Here is a 26,891-nt window from a genome sequence, read left to right as displayed (position 1 = left end):
TAACACGGATGCACCAATTTTATATTTTTATTACTGTTAGTGGGAGTTTTTGTGATGATTTTAATGGACCGGTTGACTTTATTATGCGTTGGTATGTGATTGTAATGTTGTGTGAGTGTGTGATGTTTTTGGAAAGATTTTGATAATAGTTCTGCTTTGTCGCAATCACGCGTCACTGAGATTCCTGCATCATCTAACGGAGGAATCGAGTTTTTGTCCTGCGAATCGCTTTAGCTAATTTCCATAGAGAGCCATCAACTGAGCTTGATTTTTCTAATTTTTTAGACCAAGCTTCATTTTTGATTTCTTTGATTCTAATTTTAATTTGATATGTGAGCTTATTTATTAATGTTTTCAATGCTGGATTTTTTGATGTTTGCCAAATTTTACGGAGTTTATTTTTACTTTTAATTAGATTTGCAACAAAGTCAGTTATCTCTAGTTTGTGTTCAATGTATTGTGTCTTAGGTATGTGAAGGTGTTTGGATCGAGTTATTGATTCCGTCAGGTGTATTATGGAGCTGTCGATTTCTGTTTTGTTTGTGAGTGTGGTAGAAGTTAGAATAGTTTGGTCATTTATGTACGACTTGAACTCTCGCCAGTTAGCTCTCCCGTAATCCCAACTATGCTTGATGATTTCCTTGGGTTTCCCGTCGATTGAGAAGATTATCGGGAGATGATCAGACGACAGGGTTTGAAGGGCATTTGGTGTCGATATTTTTGGGCAGTTCTTGACAAGGACAAGATCTAGTGTGGATGGTTGTGAGTTATTTGTGGGATAGTGTGTGTATGTATCCGGATGAAGTAAGATTGTATCTGTTAGTTGAATGTATTTAAAAAGAGTTGTGCCTTGTTGGTCAGTGTTTACGCAACTCCATAACGGATGTTTGGCATTAGTCACCAGCTACCACTACCGAACTACCAATGTTAAATATTTTGTAAAGATCGGATGCCAATAATCGTTTTATTGGCATAGTTTGTTTGTTTTTTCTTAATGTTATTCAAAATGTACCTTTTATTGAATTGTTAAATAATCCGGAGCACTGAAAACCAACCTGGCCATATATGTACATACGGGTGCCATATATGTACATACATATGTAGTGGTTCGGTGATTATTTTGTAAAAAGCTATCTCGCGCAAGTCACGATCATGGATCATTTGGCACCCAAAAAACTCCATCAATCGAAAACTACCCACGAGAAATATTGTACTAACGAGAACTCGAGTGTCAGATGTTCCGTTTACCATATGTAGTAGGGAAATGAAAAAAATGCCGACTGGAAAATGTGAAAAAAGACGAAAAAATTATATTTTGAAAATTGCTATTTTTTTTTTCATTAACAATTTTATACGTTTGCAAGTCGTTTCAAGTTAGGGTCGAAGTCGGTAAGTTTTGAGGCGACTACACAGCCATGGTTTTTCCAAACTTTTTTAAGAGTGACAACACTGAAAAAATATGAGCATTGGTATTTTCTCTTCGGGGAGTACCCAACACGATTACTCATCATTGCAAAAATGCTTACAAAATGCATCTCAAACTGTGCAGGCATTAGTAATTTATTTTAAATGATACATTCTCACTAATTTGTAATGTTTTTACTTACATATTACATTATAATTGAAATTCATTAAGACATCAATAATTTACAAAATATTTAACAATTCTGATTGCTTTCATGGTGACAGGTTAAAAGTAATTGTAGTTAACTTATAGCTAATAGATACTAATAATCGAATGAATACAAACAAAACAAGTGTGTTGACGAATCTTCAAAAGCATCACCTCGGGATCTGGTCTAAATTAAATGCAATTTATAGTAATTTTGAATTTATTTTTGCAATAATTAATCATTTAAGACAGCCGTGATATCAATATTGATAGTTAAGACCCAAGTTTAGGCTCAATCTTAAAATCGCGCGTATTTTATATTTAAATAAGTAAAATGGCATATCACAAGTGGGGAAGAAAAATGCGAAAATCAACTTCTGTTTGTGTTTCATTAACAGATTTTGTTTTTGTTCAATGAGTGGGCCAAATAAATTCTCATGTAACCACGATAATTGTGCTTTGATCGAAGAATATATATGATATATTTTCATATGTACATATTAATTATCTACACCATATATTTTTCTGTGTCTCCCCCCATATTTTCTGGAAAAAAGTATATATTTAAAATATTATATATTATGTAAATTTTATAATTATAAATTTGAACATATATAATATATAAACGCAATATTTTTTTTAAACATAATAAATTGAAAGTAATGAATTGAAAGATAATTTTATTTAGTGTGATCCTTGTGCCTGATGTAAACTAGCGAGTTTATTTATATGTACATATCTGGCTCAAATTTGTTAGTGAAATACGGAAATCACCTCTTTTTACTTACCTCTTATACAGTTCACATGGTTTTCGTGTAAGTCGTAATTTTTTATCTCTCTTATCTCTTATCCGATCGTTTTCATACTTTGCCATATTGTACATTTTGGTCATCAATATACGTTAATGTTTCGTCTGCCATTACGTTGGAGATAAAATATCGTATACAATGCGTATCAAATATCCACAATTTTTTAAGAGGAGATTCATAACTCGACTAAATCTAGATTCGACGAGATAAGATGTAAGAAATGCAGTGAAATATAAACTTGCCTTCTCCCAAAACTGTGTAAATATAATATGAAAAATATACTCGCTATTTCAGTGCTAATATATATGTATTATAATAAAAAAATTCGGATGTGACCAACCTACGACTTTATCTATGAATTTGAGGAATATAATAAGGTGACAAAACAATATTCGATATTGAACCGTACAGACACATTCACACATACAGGCAGCATTATGAAATACTAATAGCTATGACAGCATTTTCGATACAAATTGAGCGCAAATGTATTGAGACTTGCACAAGACAAAAGATCTACTTCCGGTTGTTGGATTTTGTTAAATTTTTTTATTACTTAAAATCACTATCAGTATTATACACAATAAATAAATTTATAAATAAATAAATAAAAATCAAGAAGATTAAAATAATTTAAAAGGTCAAAATAAAATAATGTAATATTGTTTAAAAAAAAAATACTACTTCCGGTTTACGAATTCTGACCAAAACATTATCAGCTCTAAGTTAGTACATAAAGAATACAAATATAAAGTTTCAGCTTGATACGTTCAGGGGTGTGGACAGAGTAGTGGCCACAACATTTTTGACCTTTCTAAGAGGAAAAAATCCCACTTTCGGGTTATAAAATTTAATCATTTTTTTTATTTTCATCACATTGATACAATAATTTCACTTGAATTTTTTCGTGAAGAGCACACATGCTTAAGCGGTCGAAAAAAATAGTGGAAGAAAAATCGAACAAGAGTAAACTGTCACTTTCGGTTGACGGATGCTTACCAAATTTTATATACAACTTGATATTAAGCTTAAACTCGTAGATATGAAATTTCAGCTCAATAAATCAAAAGGTTTCTGAGAAAAACATAAAAATCACATCATACATACTATAATTTACGGGTAAACGGATTATTGCGCAAATTGCGATCGCGCGCACGACAATCGTTGCCGCAAAAATCGCGAATACGGAATATCTGTATAGCCAGCAAATAAGCGAAATAGCCAGCAGTTTGGCTTAATGGTACTAAATTTAAATTTCTTTAAATTATTAATTTTAAATATTAACTCTTAAAAAAAATAATTTTTTAAAAATATTTTTTTTTATAAAATTTATATATAAATTTTCTTGTTAAAAATAAAAATTAACTGAAATTAAAAAATAATTTAAAAATAATTTAATCTAAAATTAAAAATAAAAATAAACTGCTGGTTAGATTTGGGGGTTTTGTGACTCCAAATCGATCGTTTCTCTATCAGAGTTTGCCAATTTTATCTGATCATTGTTGAAACGGTTCCTGAAAATTGGTAATAGATCATTTTCTGTTGTCACAAGTCTGTGTGTATAATTTGTAGAAATTATGCACAGTAGTCTGAAATCTATAGACGTCTCTATAATTTCGTGTTTATTGTGTGTATACAAATTGTATTAATAATTGTGCACAAAATCTAAAAATAATCCATTGATGTCTCTATGATTATTATTTCTGTACTTGATTAATTATTATATTCTATGTATTCTGATTGTACTTGATTATTTATTGTACTTGATTCGGTACTTGATTAATTATTATATTCTATGTATTATTGTATTCTGACCTTTATCGTATACTCGTCACATTGGAGCGATCTGTAATGACGAGTGTACATTGATTGTAATAAATAAATCTGGCACTCGAGTTCTTGTTAGTGCAATATTTCGCGTGGGTAGTTTTCGATTGATTGCATTTTTGGGTTTTAATCACCGAACCACATATTTACATAGTCACAAGAAGCATTACTATTCTGAAAAATAATTTGATTTTGTGGAATTCCAAAATATCACCGACTGGAACCCCCCCCTCTTGTCCGGTCTGTTTACGTATGCGTACCACTATTTGAGTAGCACTGTAGTATTGCACCGATTGTTCGGGATTTTAGAAGCCGGTACTGCTATTGAACACCAGAATTTCAACAGCTTTATCCAACCAGTTGGTGCACGTTTCCGACCATGGAGGATGAACCTGGCCCAGGCCGAGAAAATCGTCGTCTCCGAACATTAGGTTTGTTCCATTCAAATTGACTTCCATATATTCAAAATAATTAAATTCATCTAATTTAATATGTGCGTAGTAGCAAACAAATTAATGGATAAAATAAACTACATATACTTTTCAAGTGGATTAGTTCCATCTAAAAAATCTAGGTTCAAATAATATGAAAAGGTCTCCGAGATCTTAAACACTGCTCTTTATATTTTCGTAGATTTGAATGACTCTGGTGGATATCCGAAAGCAAAAAACCTTGATGCCAATGCTGGATCATCACGTGGGAATCAACCAACAACCAACGCTCACCCAGGTCGGTCGTTGTTTTCAATATTTTAAGGATATAATAAGAGATGATCTATGTTTGTAATTCTGTACATTAACAGAGAGGGGACCCATGGAGTCAGAGTCGTTAAAATGTGCGATTCGAACTCCAACTTTGCATTTAAGTCGTATTTATTTATTTTTGCTTATCAATGTATGCGAATATTGAATTACTAATGTACACTTTAGTAATTCGAAACTACAATCATATACCAATACCCGATGTATGGATATTGGAGACCTTGTGTTTCTACATGACTATGTCTGTTTCTAATTACGGACATTAGAGACAATATTAACAAGCGTAAAGATTTCAAATCCCTATAAATTTGATGGAAAATGTCTCAATTATGTATTAAAAAAATTCAACTATTCAGAAATATGAAAGAAAATATTATATTAAATTATACCAAATATTAACAGTTCAAAATACCCCTTTTATAATTTAGATTTAAAAAATTGTTTGGTATTGTTTATTAAATCTCAATAGGATCAAACCAATACAGGGATCTCTCTGTGTCTTTTGTTACTGTATATACTATATAATATTTATATTAATGTATGTATTTGCTAATTTATGATTGTCACCAATCATGGTTATTTGAGTAGACACAGTTAATAAACATGCAAACATATGTAAATATTATAATATATTGTGCAATATGCTTACTCCATCAGTGAATAGCAAATTTGTAAAGAATTAATATAATGATGATTTTTGCTTATTTTTATAAAAAAAAAAACAAGGAATGTATTATTTGAATATATTTTTTTGCTCTCTTTCATGTATAAATATGTTAACGTTAAAATAAAATTTCCTTCTATCCGTGCGATACCTAATGTTTATATATTATCCGTTTGTTACAGACATTATTAACAAACTAACCAGTAGATTCTATGACAGAATCACTAATAACCATACTAACACACTTGTGAAGAGTCTCGGTGATTACAACAAAATGTCTATACCCTTCAGGTATAAACACAGATTACCTAAACACAATCTGCTTTAGGTCATCGACTTTAGAGAGTCTTTAATTAATATTATGTATTAGATGTATTATGAGCATTTATAAGAATTGTAAATAGGTTTTTGAACTCTTTTTCCTATTATGCTGTACATTAACATTAGAATAATATAATACTATGATTACTAACCAAATTAAATTAAATTGTAAAATAGAAAATGATCAGTAGATCAGTAGCTATTAAAATATATATAAGATGTATTGTGAACATAATTTCGTAATAATAAAAAGCATTTAAAAATAAAAAATAAATATATATTTTGCAGGGAAAAGGAGTGACTTTGGATTCTCAAGAGGAAACAGACGTGGTGGCTTATTGCATAGAAACCAACATTCTTCTAATCACTCTCCAAGTTAGCTTAAATTTTATATTTAATTTTATAGAGTGATTGTCTGGATAGCTCGATGATTCGATTTGTTTGGAGTTCAAACTTGAATACCTGTAGTAATTCATATCATGAATTTGATGTTTTAGTAGCTATTCAGGTGGATGAAAGTTATCATGTTATAATATAGAATGTCAATTTTACACATATAATTTGTATGTACATATGTATGTGTGTTTGCTTGAAATTTAATGTACAATTTTTTGCGTAATAGGAATGCCTTTCAACTTAGGAAGACCGAATACAACTTTGGAAAATCAAATACAAAGTGCTAGTTCATCCCATCAGCACAATAATCACCATCAGCATCCACCAGGTGAGATTTTTGTTGCAAATAATATTTAATTTAGTTCGGAAGCTCATTCAATTAAATAATATATGTTTATATATTTTGTAGGGAAAAGGAATGACTCTGATTTTTCAAGAGGAAACAGCCGTGGTGGCTTATTGCATAGAAACCAAAATTCTTCTAATCACTCTCCAAGTTAGATTATATTTAAATTCTTATAATTTTGCTGATATATTTTGCTATGCAATCATATTAATCTTAACAGAGTATGCAGTTGGTCTGTTTTGAATCATAACTAAGTTAGACTTTATGAATGTTATCTCCAAGTGTGACTAACTTATATATTTTATTATTTATTTTAGTTGTCACAAAAGAAAAAGGTCCTATGATCGCTCCAACAAAGCATCGTAAATTTCAGTCCAATCATCAAAATAACAAAGGCGGCTCCAACAATATGGATATGAGTCATGTGGTATTCGGATTCAAGCAGCTCCTTGATATGTCTTCTAAGGATGGATCAGAAATTCTTATGGTGTTCAGCCAACAGAATAGGAAGTTCGACAACACGTTGACGAAGGAGATAAAGCCGGATAATATTGTCCTTTTTATGAAATGCATATCTAAGGTGTGTGGAGTTATGTTTGACGAATCGAAAACGAACATTATGACTAAGTTGTGTGAGTCGAACTTTTTGAATACGTTTGAGAAATATATATTGAACTTACCTTATGCTACGACGGATATGAAGATGCAAAATAAATTGTTTTGGGACGATTGTGATGATTTTTGGAAAAACGTCTTCGCATTTTACGATTGCGTCATCAGTTCGACGCCGGACTTGGCTTTGGGCATATTGTCAAAGTTGATCGACTTCAGTAAAATCACTTTACAAAATTTAAAAGATCGACATAAAGTGAATTATCAAGAAGAACTGCTGCAGACGTTAGCCAACATTCAAATGCGACTGATTCCAATAAAGGAAGAGTTTGCTGAAAAATTGGTGATTTTCTTTTTAATTTATTATTTTTGATTAGTGTTTTTGAAATGCAGGAGAGTCGCCACAGTCTAATTTTGAACTACACAATTGTATAATTGGGACATCTCTATTACATTGTCTATTGATCAGTTTTGTATGTATGATCTGTTTATAATGACAGTGGCCTGTTTCGAGATAATTAGACTTTTGCATCTGTATATTTTAAAATAAATATAGGTAATGATTCAATCAAGTTTTATTTGAAATAAAGTCAAACAAACATTAAATTAGACTGTTATTATAATAAGTAAGTATTCTTCTTCTTCATGTGCCGGCAACTAGATGTCCCATTCTTATTTTGTCCTTTGCTGCTCGGAATAATGCTCGGGTGCTGAGGTCGTTCCACTGCCGAAGATTCTTTAGCCATGATGTTTTTTACCTGCCCCGACTGCGTTGGCCTACGATTTTCCCCTGGATTTTTAGGCGCAGGAGATCGTATTTTTCGTTCCGCATCACATGGCCGAAGTACTCCAATTTACGCCTTTTCACACTTCGACATGTTTTCCCATCAGGGCAAGCACCTCGGCATTGGTACGACGTGCCATCCATGAGATTCTCAGCATCCTTCTGTATGTCCAAATCTCAAATGCCTCTAGTTTCTTGCATGTGGCATCCGTCAGGGTCCATGCTTCTGTCCCATACAGAAAACGTAGCATCGTAGAAGTCTCAGTTGGAGTGCTATACTGAGATCACGTGTGGTTAGGACTTTTTTCATTTTCAAGAATGTATGCAGCTCTTGCTTGTTCCACTCTAACGTGAATTTCCTTTCCACTTTCCACACGTTTCACCCAGATAGCACCCAAGATATTTAAAACCATCCACGCTAACTTTCAAAGCTTCCTAAGGTTAAAATTTCCGACCAATTTCAATTTTAACAAAGTAACATTATCTTACTTTCTCAATTTTAAACCATTGTCATAATATATCTAGCACTTACATATGTATATATGTATGTACATTTAAGGAATTAAATATACATATATTAATATATGGATTATGCAATGTGTTTTAATATATATATTTTTTGTTTAAGCATTCTCGAAAGGGAGCTGATGAAGATTTAGAAGTGCCCAACGATTTTAGAAAAAGCCGAATCTGTCCCGATGTAACTGAAATTAGTACGAAAAACCACGTTTTTCTACGTCCGAATATAATTAATGGGGCATATAACAGTGTCGATCATTACTTAGATGTTCAATTTCGTTTAATGAGGGAGGACTTCATTCGTCCTATGAGGGAAGCCATAATGAGGTTCATATATGAACCTACACAGAGGAAATACAACGGGGGAAGGTTGTTTTTAGTAAATATCTAATTCTTGTGTTATATTTTGAATGGATCTTAAATTTTTCGTTTTTAGATTCTACCGCGAAGCAAAATTCAAGTATTTTGCCATTTCCAATAAGCGTGCCGGTTTATTGGTGGCTTTTGATGAAAATAGTCGTCGCAAGAATCCGAAAGCTTTTTATAAGAGATTTTTGTTCGGATCACTGTTGTGTTTTACGAAAGACAAATTTAAGACGTGCTTCTTCGGCACAATTGTCGAGAGCTCTGAAGTCTTACTGTCTCGAGGCATGGTGAGAATTTATAATTTATTTCATTATTTAATTCATTAAGGCTGTGTTGTTGTTAAAAAAAAACATGATTCCTACATTTTGCCACAATCTGACTTGGACAATTTTAAAAATTTAAACATAAATATTACTATTTTTACTGGATTGGTATTAAATCTAAGTACGTAATCGTGCATTTTTTAAGATAATTGTCGACTTGAAAAATGAAGATATCACCGGCGACCTTTTCACTGGAACATATGTAATGTTTGAAAGTGATGTTTTCTTCTCACAATATGGGCCTGTATTGGAAGCTCTACAACTAATCAACGACAATTTTCCACTGAAAGATTACATCGTATATATGCAGGTTTGTTTTAAAGAACTGAAAGTATATAAATATTTTTATTCATTGTTTGATTTATTGATTTATTAATTAATTAATGTGCAGATGCTGGAAACAGTTCCACGGCACGTTGATGGTGGATACAAAATACATGGTGAATTAATCAAAGATTTAAATGTGGATATAATCAACAACTTAGGCTGGCCATCAGCTGTTCAGCTCGGTTTGGACGATTATCAGTATAATACTTACCGCATGGCTTTATCCAGAGAATTTGTCACGATTCAAGGTCCGCCAGGGACTGGTAAAACATTCATAGGCCTTAAAATAGTCAACACACTATTGGAGAACGTACCATCATCCGAGAAACCGTTGCTAGTGATCTGTTTTACAAATCACGCGCTGGACCAGTTTCTCTGTGGTATATTACCGACCAATAAAAAAGTAGTGAGAATCGGTGGCCAATCTAAAAATGAACAGTTGGCCAAAAACTATAATCTGCATAATCTACGTAGACAGTATGGTCGTGCAAATCCTCACGCTCGCAATCTGTTAGAAGTTATCGACTTGATGAATAAGGTGCAGAATGCAATTTTGCACATTGAAGCCAATGATGGCATAGTCGATTTGAATCTGTTGAATGAATATTTGCCTAATAATAATATAAACGATTATCTACGTTCTTTTGAAAGCAAAGATTTCAAATCGCGTCTTGCAAATTGGCTTTTGATGAGCGATAACCGACTGGAAATATGGAAGTATCTTAACAAAGATGTATTCCAATGTTATCAAGATGTTATTGCAGTCAAACATTCAAAACACAACGATTGTCTAGAATTTGATGGCATGCGAAATATGTTAGCTGAAGATTTTGAAGACAATCAAACTCCTCAAGTGAGAGTGAAGTATGAAAAAATTTCGATGTATTCATTTGCCAAAGAAATTTATAAAATTGATAAAAAAATCGAAAATGACAAATTGAAGAATGATGAAAAACAGAAATTGAATAGTAATCGCAACTACATTTTATGTCAGTTATTTTGCTTGCAGGTGATTTGTACATGATTTAAAAAATTAAAATGTTTACGTTACAGTGTCACTGGGGTTCTCAATTATTCGTAGTTATCGAATATTCGAATACGGAATAAAAATTGATGAAATACTCGAATGTTCGTCATTTTTTTACAGCTCTCAGTATTGATTTATTTAAACAATTAGTGTAAATAAGTTATCAGTAAAATATTATTTAATTAAAATAATTATTAGTTGATTATAATTATAACACCACAGTGTGAAGAGGCGATTAGCACAGATCAGTTTGGGTGCAGACAAGGCTTGGGTACCCGAGAGGCCCTTTTCTGCATGAAAACACTACTCCGAAGATGCAGAGAAGTCCGTAAACCTGTGTACATCTGCTCTATAGACTTTGAAAAGACCTTTGACCGTGTCCAACACGCTTGCCTGATGGAAACTTTAAAAAATATTGGCCTGGATGACAGATGTCAGATTGCTACGAAATATTTATTGGAATCAGACTGCAGTAGTACGTGTCGATGACCAATTCACTGATGAGATTCCTATAGAATGGGGCGTCAGGCAAGGATACATCCTAACACCTACACGGAATCCATCTTCCACGATGCTCTCCAAGAGGCTGAGGGCATCAAGGTGGGTGGCGAGACGATCACCAATATAAGATATGCTGATGACACGGCACTAGTTGCTGAAAATTTAGCAGACCTGCAAAGATCTCTAGACCGTGTACATCTAGAAAGTAATCGAAGAGGTCTGCGCATACATCTAAAGAAGACAAAATTTATGATAGTAGGTAGAATGAAAACAGACACCGGTGATCTAACGTTGGATGGAGAGGTGATAGAAAGAGTAAAAAGATTCAAATACCTGGGTACCTGGCTGAATGATGAGATGGACCCAGATGAAGATCTAAGAATCCGTATCGAGATGGCTAGAACAGCATTTGTAAAAAACTGAAGGCGGCGCTTACAAACAAGCATCTCAATCTTCAAACGCGGTTGAGATTCGCGAAGAGCTTCGTCTGGACAGTATTACTACACGGATGTGATACGTGGACTCTGAAGACCAAGATGATCAGCCGCATCGAAGCTTTTGAGATGTGGGTCTACAGGCGTATGTTGAAGATTTCGTGGACCAAAAAGATATCAAACGAAGCTGTCCTCGGCATGATGGGGAGAGGCAGGGAACTTGTTTCTGTCATCAAGCGGAGAAAGATGGAGTACCTCGGACACATGATACGGGGTCCAAAATATGAATGTCTCCGTTTGATAACCATGGGGGAAAATATAAGGAAAAAAATGGATTGGCAGGAAAAAGTAATCTTAGCTTCGAAACATGCGCATGTGGACCGATATGAGCGCCGAGGAGCTGTTCCGAGCCGCTGAAGACCGATGGGGATATCTTCAAATAATCGACGAGGTGGTCGCCAACGTCCGGATGCGGACAAGGCATTAACAAGAAGAAGAAGATAATTAGTTTAATCAATCATTAATTATTTTTATAATCTTTTAATCTTTTGAATTTTACAAAATATGCATAACATAATTATACTGTGTGAGTTACTGATTAGTGAGGAAGTCAAAGGGATAATGCCAAATTTATTATTATATTTTGCATACTTTTTGATATTAAAAAGCCGTTTTTTTCCAAATTTATGAGAAAATCAAAGCAATTTAAAGCGGATATACAAGTGACTTTCAACAAATATAAAAAAATTCGCTTTCGATACTTTCTAGCTATATTTGCTACTGTTTGTCAGTCAACTATTAGAAAATGGATAATAAATAATGATAAAAAAAAAATCCAAAACAATATAAAGGTGCATGGAAAAGGACCATGGATTATTGGCACGTTCGCTCTAGTATATTAAAAGGAAAAAACGACTTCCTGACTGCAGGATATTTTTCGAATTTCATTCGAAATAATATAAACGAATGTTCGATAGATAATTTGAATATTCGTATAGCTGAAAATCGAGCAGATAATTCGAATATTCGATTGAGAACCCTAATTGAGACACCCTTAACAATACGAGGGTCACTAATAGCATGATTATGAGTATAATGTATTTACAACTAATTGCTATTTGGTTTCAGAACCAGCTTACATATGATAAAGATGAAATGAAAGACTTCTCTCACCTCTCTCCTAAATCTTTAAACTTGAATCAACGTTGGCAATTATATAGATACTGGTGTGCAGAGTTGAAAAATATATTTTTCAATTTGACTTTGAAATTACGGGTATACATTCAACACTATATTTTATTATATATTAAAGTATTATTAAACTTTTGTATTTGGCAATTTCAAAAAGTGTAGTTTATTTTCAAATTATGTGTTTTTATATTAATTTTATTTCTAAATTATTTAGTATTATGTATTATGTATTTAAGCGATTGTTTTCCATATACGTATGTATGTAGATTGTTTATTCTCGACTAATTTATAGTTTGTGACTTACCAGTTCATATTTAATACAAGACCTGATCCTAGCGTACTCTCGAGTATCCGGCCTAATACTGCGGAGTACGAGACTGGATAATTGAAAAACACGTATAATCCGAACTATCAATTTTTTATATGGTTTCTATTGTTTGAGTTGACAATAGAAATGATATCTGCATCACTCTCCACTAAAATTTCGGATCATTTGAATCGCGATCTAACCACTAAATCTATTTCCACATTAAGAAGAGTCTTTCTCCATAATCAAATTAGTGTTATTGGTTTTACTTTCGACCAAGATTTTGCTATTTCGCTTATAGTAGGATATCCATTGAATAAAGATTAGTTGTACATCATTGTCCTCGAGTGATTAGTTTATTACATTGGAAAGAGTCCAGGAGCAGGTCTACCATAGCTATCGATGGTTTCCACATTTTTTCTTATTATAATATACATATATTTGAATTTGTAGGAAAAATACCACACGTTTTACGCATTGTATGATGACTTTAACACAATGAGCGATATTCAGATATTGAAAAAGGCACACGTGATTGGATTGACGACGACTGCGGCCGCTCGTCTGAGACCTTTGCTTTGTTCTTTGTCTCCGTCGATAGGTTGATATAGCGATCTATTCATACTATACAATGCCATTTTTTGTTGCTAAATGGAATAAATTTTATTTTAGTTGTAATTGAGGAAGCAGCCGAAGTTCTTGAGTCACATATTGTAGTAAACTTGAACGAAAATTGCAAACACGTTATTATGATTGGTGAGATGCATCTTTTATAATTCCATATAAGTCTTGCATTAAATGTACACGTCTAATTTTACTAAAATAGTATTTTTTCTCGAAAACAGTCTCTTTCAATTTACTCCAAATAGTAAATAATATAAGTTACATAATTATAAATATATAATTATACTTACAATTTCATATATGTATTATATAAGATATTTACCAATACAATTTTCCTTTCGTGAGGTGGAAACAGTTACATATGTATATTTTGTGATCATTATCAGGTGATCACCAACAGCTGCGACCCACGACCGCTTCTTATCAACTTGGACGTAAATTCAACCTAGAGATATCTCTCTTTGAACGTATGTTCAAAAATGGAAAAAATATCTGCCAGTTGGGAGTGCAACATCGAATGCGACCTGAAATTGCCAGTTTGATTACACCATCAATATATCCTGTTTTGGAAAATCATCCATCCGTTTTGAACTATCCCAATGTTAAGGGGGTCGCAAAGAATCTATTTTTTATTACCCATGAATTTCCAGAAGTTAAGGTATATTATTTTAACATGTGGACATACATATTCATATGTATATAAGTGTTCTTTTATTTCACTGAAATTTGCAGGATGACGACCTTTCAAGTCACAAGAATGCACATGAGGCAGAGTTCATTTTGCGTTTAGCAGTATATTTGATTCAACAAGGATATCATCCTCGTGATATCACTATTTTAAGTGCCTATTCAGGTCAAATGTTTCATCTTCGAGGGGTGAGATAAAAAATCTATACATTTTGGGTTAAAATTGAAACCGACAATATCATTTAATAATCAATTTAAATATACAATATCGATTGCTAAAAGTAGTAAATGCAGATTTTTATGTATGTATCGCCAGATATTCATATGATTTGTTGTGAATTTTTTTAGCTGAAAAAAAAAATTAAATTGATTGAAGATGTTCGTATGTGCATATTGGATAATTATCAAGGAGAAGAATGTAAAATCATACTGCTAACTTTGGTTAGAAGCAATTTAGATAACAATGTTGGCTTTCTTAATATTCCCAATCGTGTTTGTGTAGCTCTGTCTAGGGCAAAAGAAGGTATTCGAAAATTAAAAAACTTGTCTGCATTTGTAAAATGGTATTTTCATATGCTTTTTTTTTTTAGGATTTTTCATCATTGGAAATATGAATAATCTCGTCAATGCAAGTGAATTGTGGAAGAAAATCAACACAACTTTAATAGAGCATGATTCTATAGGGTTGTCAATCCCACTACAGTGTCAAAACCATAACATTATAACAGAGGTATGGCTTTTCCATATTATCAGAATGTGCCATTATTAATAGATCACCATCGTAACGTTAACTGAAACGACTCGACAGTTAGTATCCTGAAGATTTTGATTTAAAATTAATTATTCACAAGCTAAATAAAATCAAATTAAATAAATACATAGTATAGCATTACGCCACTAAGGCAATTTTTGAAGATAATATCACTCAGATGTGCTCAGCGCTAGGGAGTCGTATTACGGCTTACCGATGAACTGGAAAATAGTCCTAAAATGGACAAGTAAATTATCTAATAAATTACTGGTACTGGCACTGACCATGGACAGACATCGTTTATGGCCGGTGTGGATTCCGCCCTATCATGGACAAGCCGATACAATTTTTCGAGTCTCATCCATGACCTGATGTTCCGTAGTCAAGAGAGAGCTTCTTTCCCCCAAGCCACCGATTACCTTCTATTTTCCCCTCTATGATTGTTTGTAGAAGGCAATATTTGAGACCGCAAATAACGTGGCCAAAATATTCCATCTTACGGCACTTTATCGTGTCAAGAAGCTCTCTCTTTTTATGAAGAAGCTGGAGGAGCGTTTTGTTCCTTGCATGGTCCATCCATGAGATCTTAACTCGTTAACGACGGGGAACGCGGAATCCACGTCCTCGGTAAACCTTGCGCTGTGCCGGGGAACGTGGATTCCACGTCGTCGATACTGCGCACTTTGAGATGGGATCCCACACATATACGCGCCATAATATCATAATATCGATGTCTCAATTGGGGTTTATACAATATTATTTCGAAAAAAAATGATCATATTTTTTAAATTTCACCGACATATCGAACAAAAAGAAAACGTTTAATTTTTTAAGAACTTGTGCTATAGATTTTGGTTTATTTTAAATTTTCATTGATTTTTATTGATTTCAATTGATTCTTAGTAATTACATACATGATCTCATACAAAATTCTCATTGTATTTTTATTTAATTAAAATATCACCGCTGTCGGAGTATCATATCACAACCTTGAATATACGCGCAATGCTTAGGCGAATTGCAAGTGATTCGCAACTCGTGGAACGCAAACATATATTTTTCCGTTAATAATTACGCAAAAATAATGTTTTATCAACACACTAACACTCCATTTTGCTTTCCAAACTTCTCTATTACCCCCATAAATTATGGGCCTAAAGAGCGTCACAAGTACAGCGGCGGCTTTTTTTTTATCAAAGGCAAATCGTGACAAATGCATGGGTTCGATACTTTCGGGGAAATTTTACTAAGAAAAAAGGTAAGCATCGACAAAATTGGGTACAAACAAAATCTTCTCGCTTCATTATTTTTATTGGTTTTTGCCAATGACGTTTTATTTTCTGTTTGAGAGCAGTTTCTTCAATAGAAAGTTTTTTTTGTATGCACGCATTTAAGTTGCCGCCATCAGTAAACGACGGAAGATTCAGTTTTATTATTTTATGAACCTTTCGTCACTCAATCTTATTGTGTGAAAGTGTATTTCCCGACATTTATTAAACAAAGAATTTTCAAAAAAAATCAGTTTCTTTTATATTCGGTTGCTTTCATAAACTATTTCATTTTTTCGGTCGTTTATTTATTTCGTCAGTTATCTGCTGAAAGTCGCCGGGAAAGGACAAATTTTATTTTGTTCTCGCGAGTGTCGTGCAATTTTTGTGAAGCTTTTTGCTGTTAAATTTTATTTTATTTCAAACGCCAAAATGGATGATACTTTTATAAATGAAGTATATGAAGACCGTCAATCAGATATTGATGATGACGAGAGTGATGATTCTGATTCTGATTTTATTTCAAATCGAGGTGGCCCACGCATAATGCATATGTCATCAAGTGACTCGGAAGATGAAATTACCGTGGATTGGTCTCAAATGGATCCCGTTCGAGATAATGAGGCATTTGAGGGAAATCCCGGAGTAAAAATTTTCCCCCAAAATCCTGATAACATTGAAGAAGTCACGGCCTTATATATTGGTGATGACTTATTGGAGGATATTGTACGAGAAACAAATAGGTATCATGCAACGAATGGATATAAATATAAAATTCCAGAGCATGGAAAGAAATGGATCGACGTAACAGTAGAAGAAATTAAGAAGATGCTGGCGTTGATTTTAATTATGGGCCTTGTTAGAAAGAACTCTATTTCAAGTTATTGGTCCACCAACCCATACATTGAAACGCCAATATTCAGGAAAACTATGGCAAGAGATAGATTTATGCAAATACTGACCTTTCTGCATTTCTCGGATAACAGTAATATGCCAGACGACGCACCAAAGCTATTTAAAGTCCAAAAAATCATCGACTACTTCCTCGAAAAATTTCGGTCGATCTATGAGCCTTCCAAAAATCTATCACTGGATGAAGGAATGATACCTTGGAGGGGAAGGTTCAAATACCGGGTCTACAATCCAGCGAAGATCATTAAATACGGTATTTTGAATAGAATGGTTTGTGAGGCAAAGACAGGGTACATTTCAAATTTCCAGTTATACTGTGGCAGAGGCAGTGACATACAGACAACGGTAATGAATTTGATGACGCCTTTTGCCAACAAGTGGCACCATTTGTACACCGATAATTTTTATAACAGTGTACAACTCGCTACGAATTTGATAGCAGAAAAAATTAGAATGTGTTCGACTCGAAATAGACCAAGTTGCGTTTCAACGAAAAGGAGAAATTTTACTTGAGAAATGGAAAAATTACAAAAAAAAGGAAATAAAGAGGATTTCCACAATACATAATTCGGCACTGACCGAGACCGGGAAAATCAGTTATAGGACAAATACTCCTATAATAAAACCAAAGAGTATTATAGATTACAACATGTATATGAGTGGAGTAGATTTAGCCGATCAGTACCTTTCGTATTACCCCATTTTCCGTAAAACAATGAAGTGGACAAAAAGAGTGACATTCTATTTATTACACTGTGCTATTTTAAACTCATTTAAGGTTTATCAAAATCTGAACCCAAATAAAAAACTAAAATTCCACGACTATATGGTTGAACTTGCAAAATCGTGGATTGAACCTAAAATAGTAGTATTAAATATAAATGAGCCGTCAACATCAACACATGTTGCTGCTCATTTTGATCCAGCCCATAGACTTTCAAAAACAATCGAACATCAACCTGTTCATATGCGTGAAGGTGGTAAAATTGTGAGAAGAATATAAAATATAAATTACGGAAAGAGACAAGTTATATGTGTGAGACCTGTAAAGTGCCACTCCACATGGAGAAGTGTTTTAAAGATTACCATTTAAAAAATAAATATTAGTTTTCTTCCTTTTTGCCTCGTGTATTGATTTTTTATTGTTTTATGTACCCGTGACATTTTCAATTTTCTTTGTTTTATGTAATATTTTATTTTATTTTTTATTCATGCTTGACTTTTTTATTTGTGTATGATTTTTTTAGTTTTCTTTTATTTTACGTGCTTTTTCTTTGACTCTTTTAACTGTTTTTTTTTTATTTTCTTTGTTTTATGTAATATTTTATTTTTTATTCATATGTTTGGCTTTTTTATTTATTTTTGATTATTCTAATTTTCTTTACTATACGTACTTTTTAAAATATTTTTGTAACTGATTTTTTTAATTTTCTTTGTTTTATGTAATATTTTATTCATATGTTTGACTTTTTTTATTTTTGTGTATGATTATTCTAGTTTTCTTTACTTTATGTACATTTCAAAATAATTTTTCATTCTTGCAACTGACTTTTTTTATTTTCTTTAATTTATGTACTTATTTATTCAAGAATTTGATTTTTTTGTTGAATGTACCTTTTTTTGAGTTTTCTTTATTTTATGACTTTCTATAAATAAAATCTTCAAATAAATTGTCTAAGTACTATACATATTTTAAAAACGTGTTTTTTTTTATTCATTCACCACCCTTGCTTATTAAATTCTGAACAATACTACTGTCGTCGATTACCAGCGGAACTTATTTTTTATCATTTTTTGAATTTTATTCATCACTTATACTTGCAAAATTGGTTTGTTTTATTGGAAATGAAATTTAAAAGGATTGTTTTATCATAATTATCGAAATACTGATATGTGCTAATCGCTGGGACTAATTGTTTTTTTTATATACATATTGAAATTTACACATTTTTGATTTTGACTTTATTTGTCACAACACTGTTTCTCGCCTCTCGGCTGTTCACGACTCCATAAAATTCATGACTCTAATTAGAATAACCTTCCAAAAAAATAGGTTCCAAGTAAATTTAAGCGATTATCAATGTTTTGGAAGCACCTTTATATAAATTTTATTTTACATATAAAAGCCGATATTCTACGTTGTAATACAATATTTTTATTTTTATAATTTGAATTCAAAAAGATTGTTATATGATAGAAACTGAAATAGAAAGAAAAAGTATAATCGTGTAAAAAATAAAACGCGCTTACTGGTTGTGGATCACTGCTTTGGACGACTACATAAAATATGTATTACATTTCCATATGTATATTGTGTATGTATACAATCTCCATGCTGCGGCTCATGTTTTATTAGTTAAAGTTGCTCCACATTGAAAACACACGAATCTTTTCATAGTACATCATTTCGACAGTCGTAAAATCTTTAACCCATTTTTTTTGTATTGAGTAGATATGTGTCACATCGGGACAGATGTTAAATTTTACAAAAACAAAATACATACATATTTAACACATAAAATCTTATAGGGTGCATTTGTTTCAGAACCACCCCCTGAAGAGATAATATTTTTGTAAAATTAGACGTTAATAATTTAGATAATATCATATTCTATAACTTCTCCAAGTTTCGCGTAGAAATATGCTATAGTTAAAAAGTTATTCCATTTTTTTGGATACAAAGTGTCTTTTGCGAAAAGTCGCGAATTCGTCCCGCTCCACGCGCACATTCATATTGAATACGCCCCGTTGTCAAAGTGTTAACATCCACCCGTAACACCACATTTCAAAGGAATCTATCCTGTTCAGGCTTGCCACTAAAAGCGTCCATGTTTCGCATCCGTACAGCTACACCGACCATACACAGGAGTATAGGATTCTTAAGCGCAATTTCATAGACAAATTTCGACAGCAAAACACTTTTCATGCTGTTGAAGGCATTTCTTGCTATTTCGATCCTTCTACTTATTTGTAAAATTGACCTGTTCAATCATTTGTCCGCGCACACTCAGGTTTAATGGATCTGTCTTTTCTTTGCATATAATCATTGCTTTATTATTTTTAATATTAATGGGTAGACTCCATTTTTGACTTGATTGGTCGATTGCGATCAACAACGATTGCAGGTCTTCGGCACTCCCAGTCAGTATTGCCATATCATCAGCTAAACGGATATTGTTAATTATTTCGCTTCCTATTCGGCTATTGACTGCCTGGTTTAAACACCATTTCCGAATACAGATTGAAAAGCATGGGTGACATGAGATACTACATTTTTAAAATGGCTTTCAAGCAAGAAATAATATATTAATAGTGGATAAAATGTAAATTTTTTGTGTAAAATGCAGATCAAAATGCCTGAAGATTTTGATAAAGTTCTCGAAGGTGGCTGCCAAAATCGGTGCAATGTTCTTTTAAAGTGTGGTCACAATTGTCTACAATTTTGCCACGTTGACTTGGAGAAGCACGAAAAATACGAATGCAATGAAGAATGCCAAAGGTTATTATTAATAAAACGAGCTTTCTAAACTTATTTGATCTGAAAACAATGTCAATTGTTTATTTTTAATTGCAGAGATTGTTCTGTGGGTCATAAATGCAAACTTTTATGCTGTCAACCTTGCAAATGTTCTGAAATAGTTGAGAAGCTTTTTGAATGTGGGCATACGAACAAAATTATGTGTAGTGTCAAACCTGACAATGTTCAATGCCGGATAGAAGTGTTACATACATTCTCCGAGTGCTTACATGAGGTAAATAAAGCGGATAAACCTATTCAAATGTGTAATAATACAACTCATAATAATATAACATGTAAATTGCAGGTTAAATTACTTTGCTACATTGCCCGAGGTAGTCCAAAATGTTCGATTAAATGTATTGATCGATTACCATGTGGACATGCCTGTACTAAACTATGTCATAAGGATGACGATCCCGAGCATTTGGAAGTCAGTGCTATCATTTTCAGTATTCTTAACACAATATCGATGCTTTAAATGACTTTTTATTTTTGTTGATTTTCAGTATGAATGCAAATTTGAATGCGGACGTAATAATAAAGGATGCGTTGGAGAACATCGTTGTAAAAAGCTTTGTCATCAAGAATGCGATCCTTGTACTATTCTGGTATTAATATATGTGGTTCTCATGTTTCAAGATGTTGATTATGTTTGTAATGTGATTGATCTAATGTTTACTTATTGAACAGATGAAAAAGAAGAGAATGAACTGTTCGCATAGTGATAGTGTTCCGTGCCATATGGATGTCAATACAGTATTATGTGATAAAAAGTGTGTCAGGAAGATGTCATGCAAACATTTCTGCAAGAATAAGTGCTTCGAACCCTGTACTAACTGCAGAGTGACGGTAATATTATATGTATTTATATTGCAGATATTTCCTTATTGAAATTTTAATTTTTTCTCTATTCATGTTCAGGTAAAAAAGGAAAGATCTTGCGGTCACATTATTCCAATAGAGTGCAGTGAAGATGTGGAAAAAATAATATGTTCAAAACGTTGCAACTGTATACTAAAATGTGGACATAGATGCCGGGATGAGTGTATGAAACGATGCAGTGTTAAACCGTGTATTGAAAAAATTCCTAATCCTTACAAATCCATATGTGGACACGTTTTCAAAATACCGTGTTGTGATTCTAACTTGGGTGAAGTTTTACATATTTGCTTGTTTTATAACATACGTATCATCATGTTTTTGGTTCGAAGTGTATTTTTTTTCATTCAGGAGCCGTTGGTAACATATTGACAATGGAGTATTGCACAGAGCCATGCCGTACAATTCTGAAAGATTGCGAACATATTTGTCAAGGCACTTGCGGCAAATGCAGGGGCCGTTTGCACCAACCGTGCTCGGAGACTTGTGGAAACCGCCTCATTTGTGGACATATGTATGAAGTGATTTTCTTTATTAGCATTATATTCATTCTGAAGAACGCTTATATGTATATAGAGGATTATATAATGTTTCAGATGTAATGATCCTTGTAGGGAAGATTGCAGCATGTGTCGTAAGCCTTGCAGTGTAAAATGCAGTCATTCAAAGTGTCCGTCGACTTGTGGTGTTCCTTGTAAACCGTGTAAAGTTAGTAATCCAATGTGATTTTTTTTATTATTAAAGCATGGTTTAATACATGTTTTTTTATTATTATATTCTAGCATAAATGCAATCGGCGCTGCGTTCACAGCGAATGCACTAAAGAATGCAGCGAAATATGTGATAGAATACCGTGCTCTGAGCCTTGCCCTCGTAAGCTGAAATGTGGTCATGGATGTCTTGGTTTGTGTGGTGAATTGTGTCCAGATATTTGCAGGGTTTGTAATCCTGAAAACATGCCAGAGATTTTCTTCGGCAATGAAGAAGACGAGGATGCAAGGTTAATTAATATACATACATATTTACATAATTACAATTATGATATTGGCAGTATAATTTTTAAAATGTATCGTTTTAGATTCGTTAAACTGATTGATTGTCCTCATATCATTGAAGTGAATGGTATGGATAATTGGATCAAGTCTCTGGAAACTGGAGAAATTGCTTATCCCCGATGTCCACATTGTAGCGCACATGTGATGAATACTCCAAGATATTACAAAGCTATTAAAACAGCATTCAATGACGTTCAGAATGCCAAGAAAAAGATTTATGGTGATCCAAAAAAAATTAAAAATTTAATTGCGGACCTGAATAAACTAATTGATCAATTGTCCAAGATGCAAGTTAATGAATTATTTGCAAAAGGTTGGTTTTTATTATAGTTCATATGTAAATATGTACATAAGATTATATTTTATTTAATTTATTAATGATATTATTGAGTTTAGTTTCTGAATGGAATACGGTTGTGATGAAAATAAAGAAAGATTCGCATATTGCCAATATCAACGATATACAAGATAAGAAAAAACGACGGAATAAAATTGTGCAACTGAGCAAACCCGATATTGAGAATTTTATCGTACAAGCAACTATATTGAACCGTTTATCTGAAATAATTCTGAAAGAAGAGCAGCAGATTGAATCTAACCTCATAATAAATCAACTTAAATTTATTTTGAGAGTCCTGTGTAATTGCAAAATTAAGGTTACTCAACAACAAATCGAAGATTTCAATACTGAATTAGCCAGAATGGAGAGTATAATCCGATTTGAAGTCGCTCAAAGGCTTTCAAACTCTAATACAGATAAAGACACTTTATCAAATCTGAGCATGATTATATTTTCGACTAAATCTTTTGACAAACATGTTGAAGTAATGGTGAAAGGTTTATTCAAATCGCTTACTTTTAGAGTTGAGGTTTCAGATGCGGAAAGATCTATGATAGTCAAAGCCATGGAATTGAAACAGGGTCATTGGTTCAAATGTCCGAATGGTCATCCGTATTGTATCACCGAGTGTGGTGGAGCAATGCAGAAAAGTTTATGTCCGGAATGCGGCAGTGGAATTGGCGGTACAAACCATGCACTTCTTAGCACCAATAGTTTGGCCGCCGAGATGGACAATGCTACACATGCAGCCTATTCTGATATTGCGAATGAGGGAATGATGATTAATTTAAATTTACATAACTATTTATAAGTCATTTTTTTTTTTTCATATTACATCTTGATTAATGTATTTACAAAGTATAAATCACAATTCAGTCAAATTAAGAACTTACAAAATATGACATGGAATAGTTTATTATTATATTTCAATTATAAATAATAAAAATTGTAGACATACATATTTGATAAAATTTTAATACACAAAACTATACATTGTCTTTTATTTATCATAATTCGAATTCATTTTTTTTTGGCTATTGAAATTTTGGAAATGTGGAATGTGAAATCGTAGCATTTTTGTTATTGGTTTTGTTGTCATAAAAGTCAGCGAGTATAGAGGGTGTTTTCAGCCCTTCCTCCGTACATTCCTTATTCTAAATTAAGATTTGTTCACATGAAAATAATAAGGAACGCTTTTAAAGAAATGTCGTTTATGGTTTTAAATATTTTAGTATGCGCTAAATTTGGTACTGCCTTACTTTTATTTTAAAAATAATGCTGAAAATATAAGAACAAAGGTATTTTCAAAGGGGACCATTTTTTTAAATTTAAAACCAGTACATTTTTTCAAAAAAAATTATTAAAAACGAACATTAATAATCATATTGTATGCATAACTATGAAAAATAAATTGAATGTTATACAATTCTACACAAGACTGATTAAATATTCGGCAATATTCGACTATTTTGTAAATATTTTTGTAGGAAACATCATTTTCGGCGAAGGCTTTGTATATTTAAGTCCATTTGCTAGATACTATTGGATAAAAAAAGTATGCTGGTTTTATCTCACATCTTACCAAGCCAGATACCCAAAAAAATCAATACTGTACTGGTAAAGTCAGTACGAATGGTCACCTTAACCTAACACGATTACTCATCATTGCAAAAATGCTTACCAAATGCATCTCAAACTGTGCGGTCATTATTAATTCATTTTCGTTATCGGATGACATGTTGTTTGAAATTGATCTTGGTTTAGCGAATGTCATTAAGACATCACGTTTCCTCACAAACGTTGTAAAATTTTATTAGTCATTTAGGGAAACGCTATATCGTCGGTTTAATGGCAGAAATCTGAAGCTTGAAGCTTGTTTGATGTTATTATCCACAAGAATAGTCGAAATATGATTTTTCTAAGTGGAATTTTATGTAATTCTCATATAAAGACGATTTAATATATTATCCCTATAAATTCAATTCAGTTTCGTGTAAATACGAGTAAATAATAGTACGAGATTTTAGCTCGCAATTTTACCGATTAAAAATTCAGCACACTTCCAATTAACAGTTTTAAACGAAAACAAAAAATAGTGTGGCCAGAACATTAACCACATAAACATGTTTCAATAGAAAATACTCAATATAAAATAGTATTAACAGTGGGAAAAAATCCCAAGTGAAAATACGTACTTTTGACTTTTGATTTGAACTGGGCGACTGCTTAGAGAGATTTGAAAGCTGAAAAGTACGACAAATGAAAGATAAAATACCAGACTATAGATTTCAATATTCATTTTGAACAGAAAATTGACAAATTTTGAGACATCGACAACAAGATATAGAAAAATCGCGCGATTTAAAAAATACACATCTCCGAATCTTGGGCCAATCAACATTTTTTATTACCAGATTCGTGTTTACTAGGCATAGATCTATAAGAGAAGTCATATCTCGTCTCTGAACCATTTTTCGTGTCGAACAGTGTAATTATTCATTAAAATAATCATTATATGAAATGTGTTTTATGTATTGGATTAAAGTATTAACAAGTATTTTTGTAATAAGTGTTTTTCCATTAAAAAGCGAGGATATAACCAATTGAATTCTTATTTAAATTTGAATCAGTATATATTTTTTAAAAGACAGATCGTTGAAATCTACTGGATTGCATTATTAGGTTAGGTAAACGGGTTACATTTTACATCCCAAATTTGAATCGCTACCAGGATAACAGCCACTACGAAAATTGCTTGTGCGGGTCCTGTTACATGAAAATTCGTTACAGGAAAATTGCCGTATAGAAAACTGCCCAAATATTGCCCAGCAAATGCTTTTTTTGTACGATAGTTGGGCAGTTTTGAGTACGGGAATTTGCCTGTACGACGAATTTTCGTGCTACAAGAGATCCCCGCGAGCGATTTTCGGTTATCCTGGTAGCGATTCACATTTGGGATGTAATCACCGAACCATTGTGTTAAAACAGCTCATTTTTGACGTAAAGCTTTCTGCCATTAAACCGACGTTATGGTTATTGGCCACTTAAACTAAAATCATAGATTAAAACGGCAAAATAATACGCTATTGTTAATTAGTAGTGAGCAGTAGCACCATCTAGGGTAGAAAAGGCTCTCAACAATGTCACAGAATTAATTTTAAAATCATAATGGCAAATAAATATACTACAAGCTTTCCATCAAGAGAAACTAATCTATTAAACTGATTATTGTAAGTCTTTCTATTTCATTTACATTTTTTTATATCATACATCATATTAGCCAGCAGTATGGCTCGGTGGTTGTGTTTATGTTTAGCACCGAGAGGTTACCGGGTTCGATCTCGTAGTAATCTTTAATACTTCTGGTCAGCCTTGGATATTTGTGACTCCAAGTCGATCGTTTCTTATCAGAGTTTGCCAATTTATCTGATTTCATTGTTGATACGGTTCCTCCATCAAATTGGCAAAAATCATCCTACCTGCGGTCACAAATAACTGAATTTGATTTATGTACAACATGTAAAAAATTATGCACAATTCTAAATCCACAGATGTCTCTGGCGGCTCGCTATACGACATGGTCGAGTAAACTGCCACTTCCGATTGAGGTATGCTTACCAAATCTTATACATAACTTGGTATTATGCTTAAACTTCTAGATATTTCAGTTCAATAAACCAAAATCTTTTTGAGAAAAACTAAAAAAACCTCGATTCTCTAGAGTAAAA

General features: G+C 32.7%; 1 protein-coding gene across 1 annotated transcript; it reads left to right on the top strand.

Annotated features, from left to right (window-relative positions):
* Positions 1–4,404: 4,404 nt before the first annotated feature.
* LOC143920147 (NFX1-type zinc finger-containing protein 1-like) lies at positions 4,405–24,032 on the top strand. The gene is made up of 28 exons (XM_077442864.1): positions 4,405–4,679; positions 4,882–4,977; positions 6,283–6,369; positions 6,617–6,718; positions 6,800–6,886; positions 7,054–7,691; positions 8,761–9,020; positions 9,088–9,304; positions 9,486–9,650; positions 9,732–10,676; positions 12,758–12,904; positions 13,581–13,728; positions 13,800–13,883; positions 14,138–14,409; positions 14,484–14,627; positions 14,787–14,961; positions 15,029–15,168; positions 20,717–20,868; positions 20,944–21,121; positions 21,194–21,319; positions 21,396–21,497; positions 21,580–21,738; positions 21,811–22,039; positions 22,120–22,282; positions 22,365–22,476; positions 22,551–22,768; positions 22,847–23,136; positions 23,220–24,032. The coding sequence occupies exons 1-28, from the start codon at positions 4,628–4,630 to the stop codon at positions 23,972–23,974; spliced, it is 6,243 nt and encodes a 2,080-aa protein (XP_077298990.1). The 5' UTR covers positions 4,405–4,627; the 3' UTR covers positions 23,975–24,032.
* Positions 24,033–26,891: the final 2,859 nt, after the last annotated feature.

This window comes from Arctopsyche grandis, chromosome 12 (assembly GCF_051622035.1).
Source record: "Arctopsyche grandis isolate Sample6627 chromosome 12, ASM5162203v2, whole genome shotgun sequence".
Lineage (NCBI taxonomy): Eukaryota > Metazoa > Arthropoda > Insecta > Trichoptera > Hydropsychidae > Arctopsyche > Arctopsyche grandis.
Note: the sequence above shows the minus strand (reverse complement) of the source record. Positions and strands in the feature narration are given on the sequence as shown.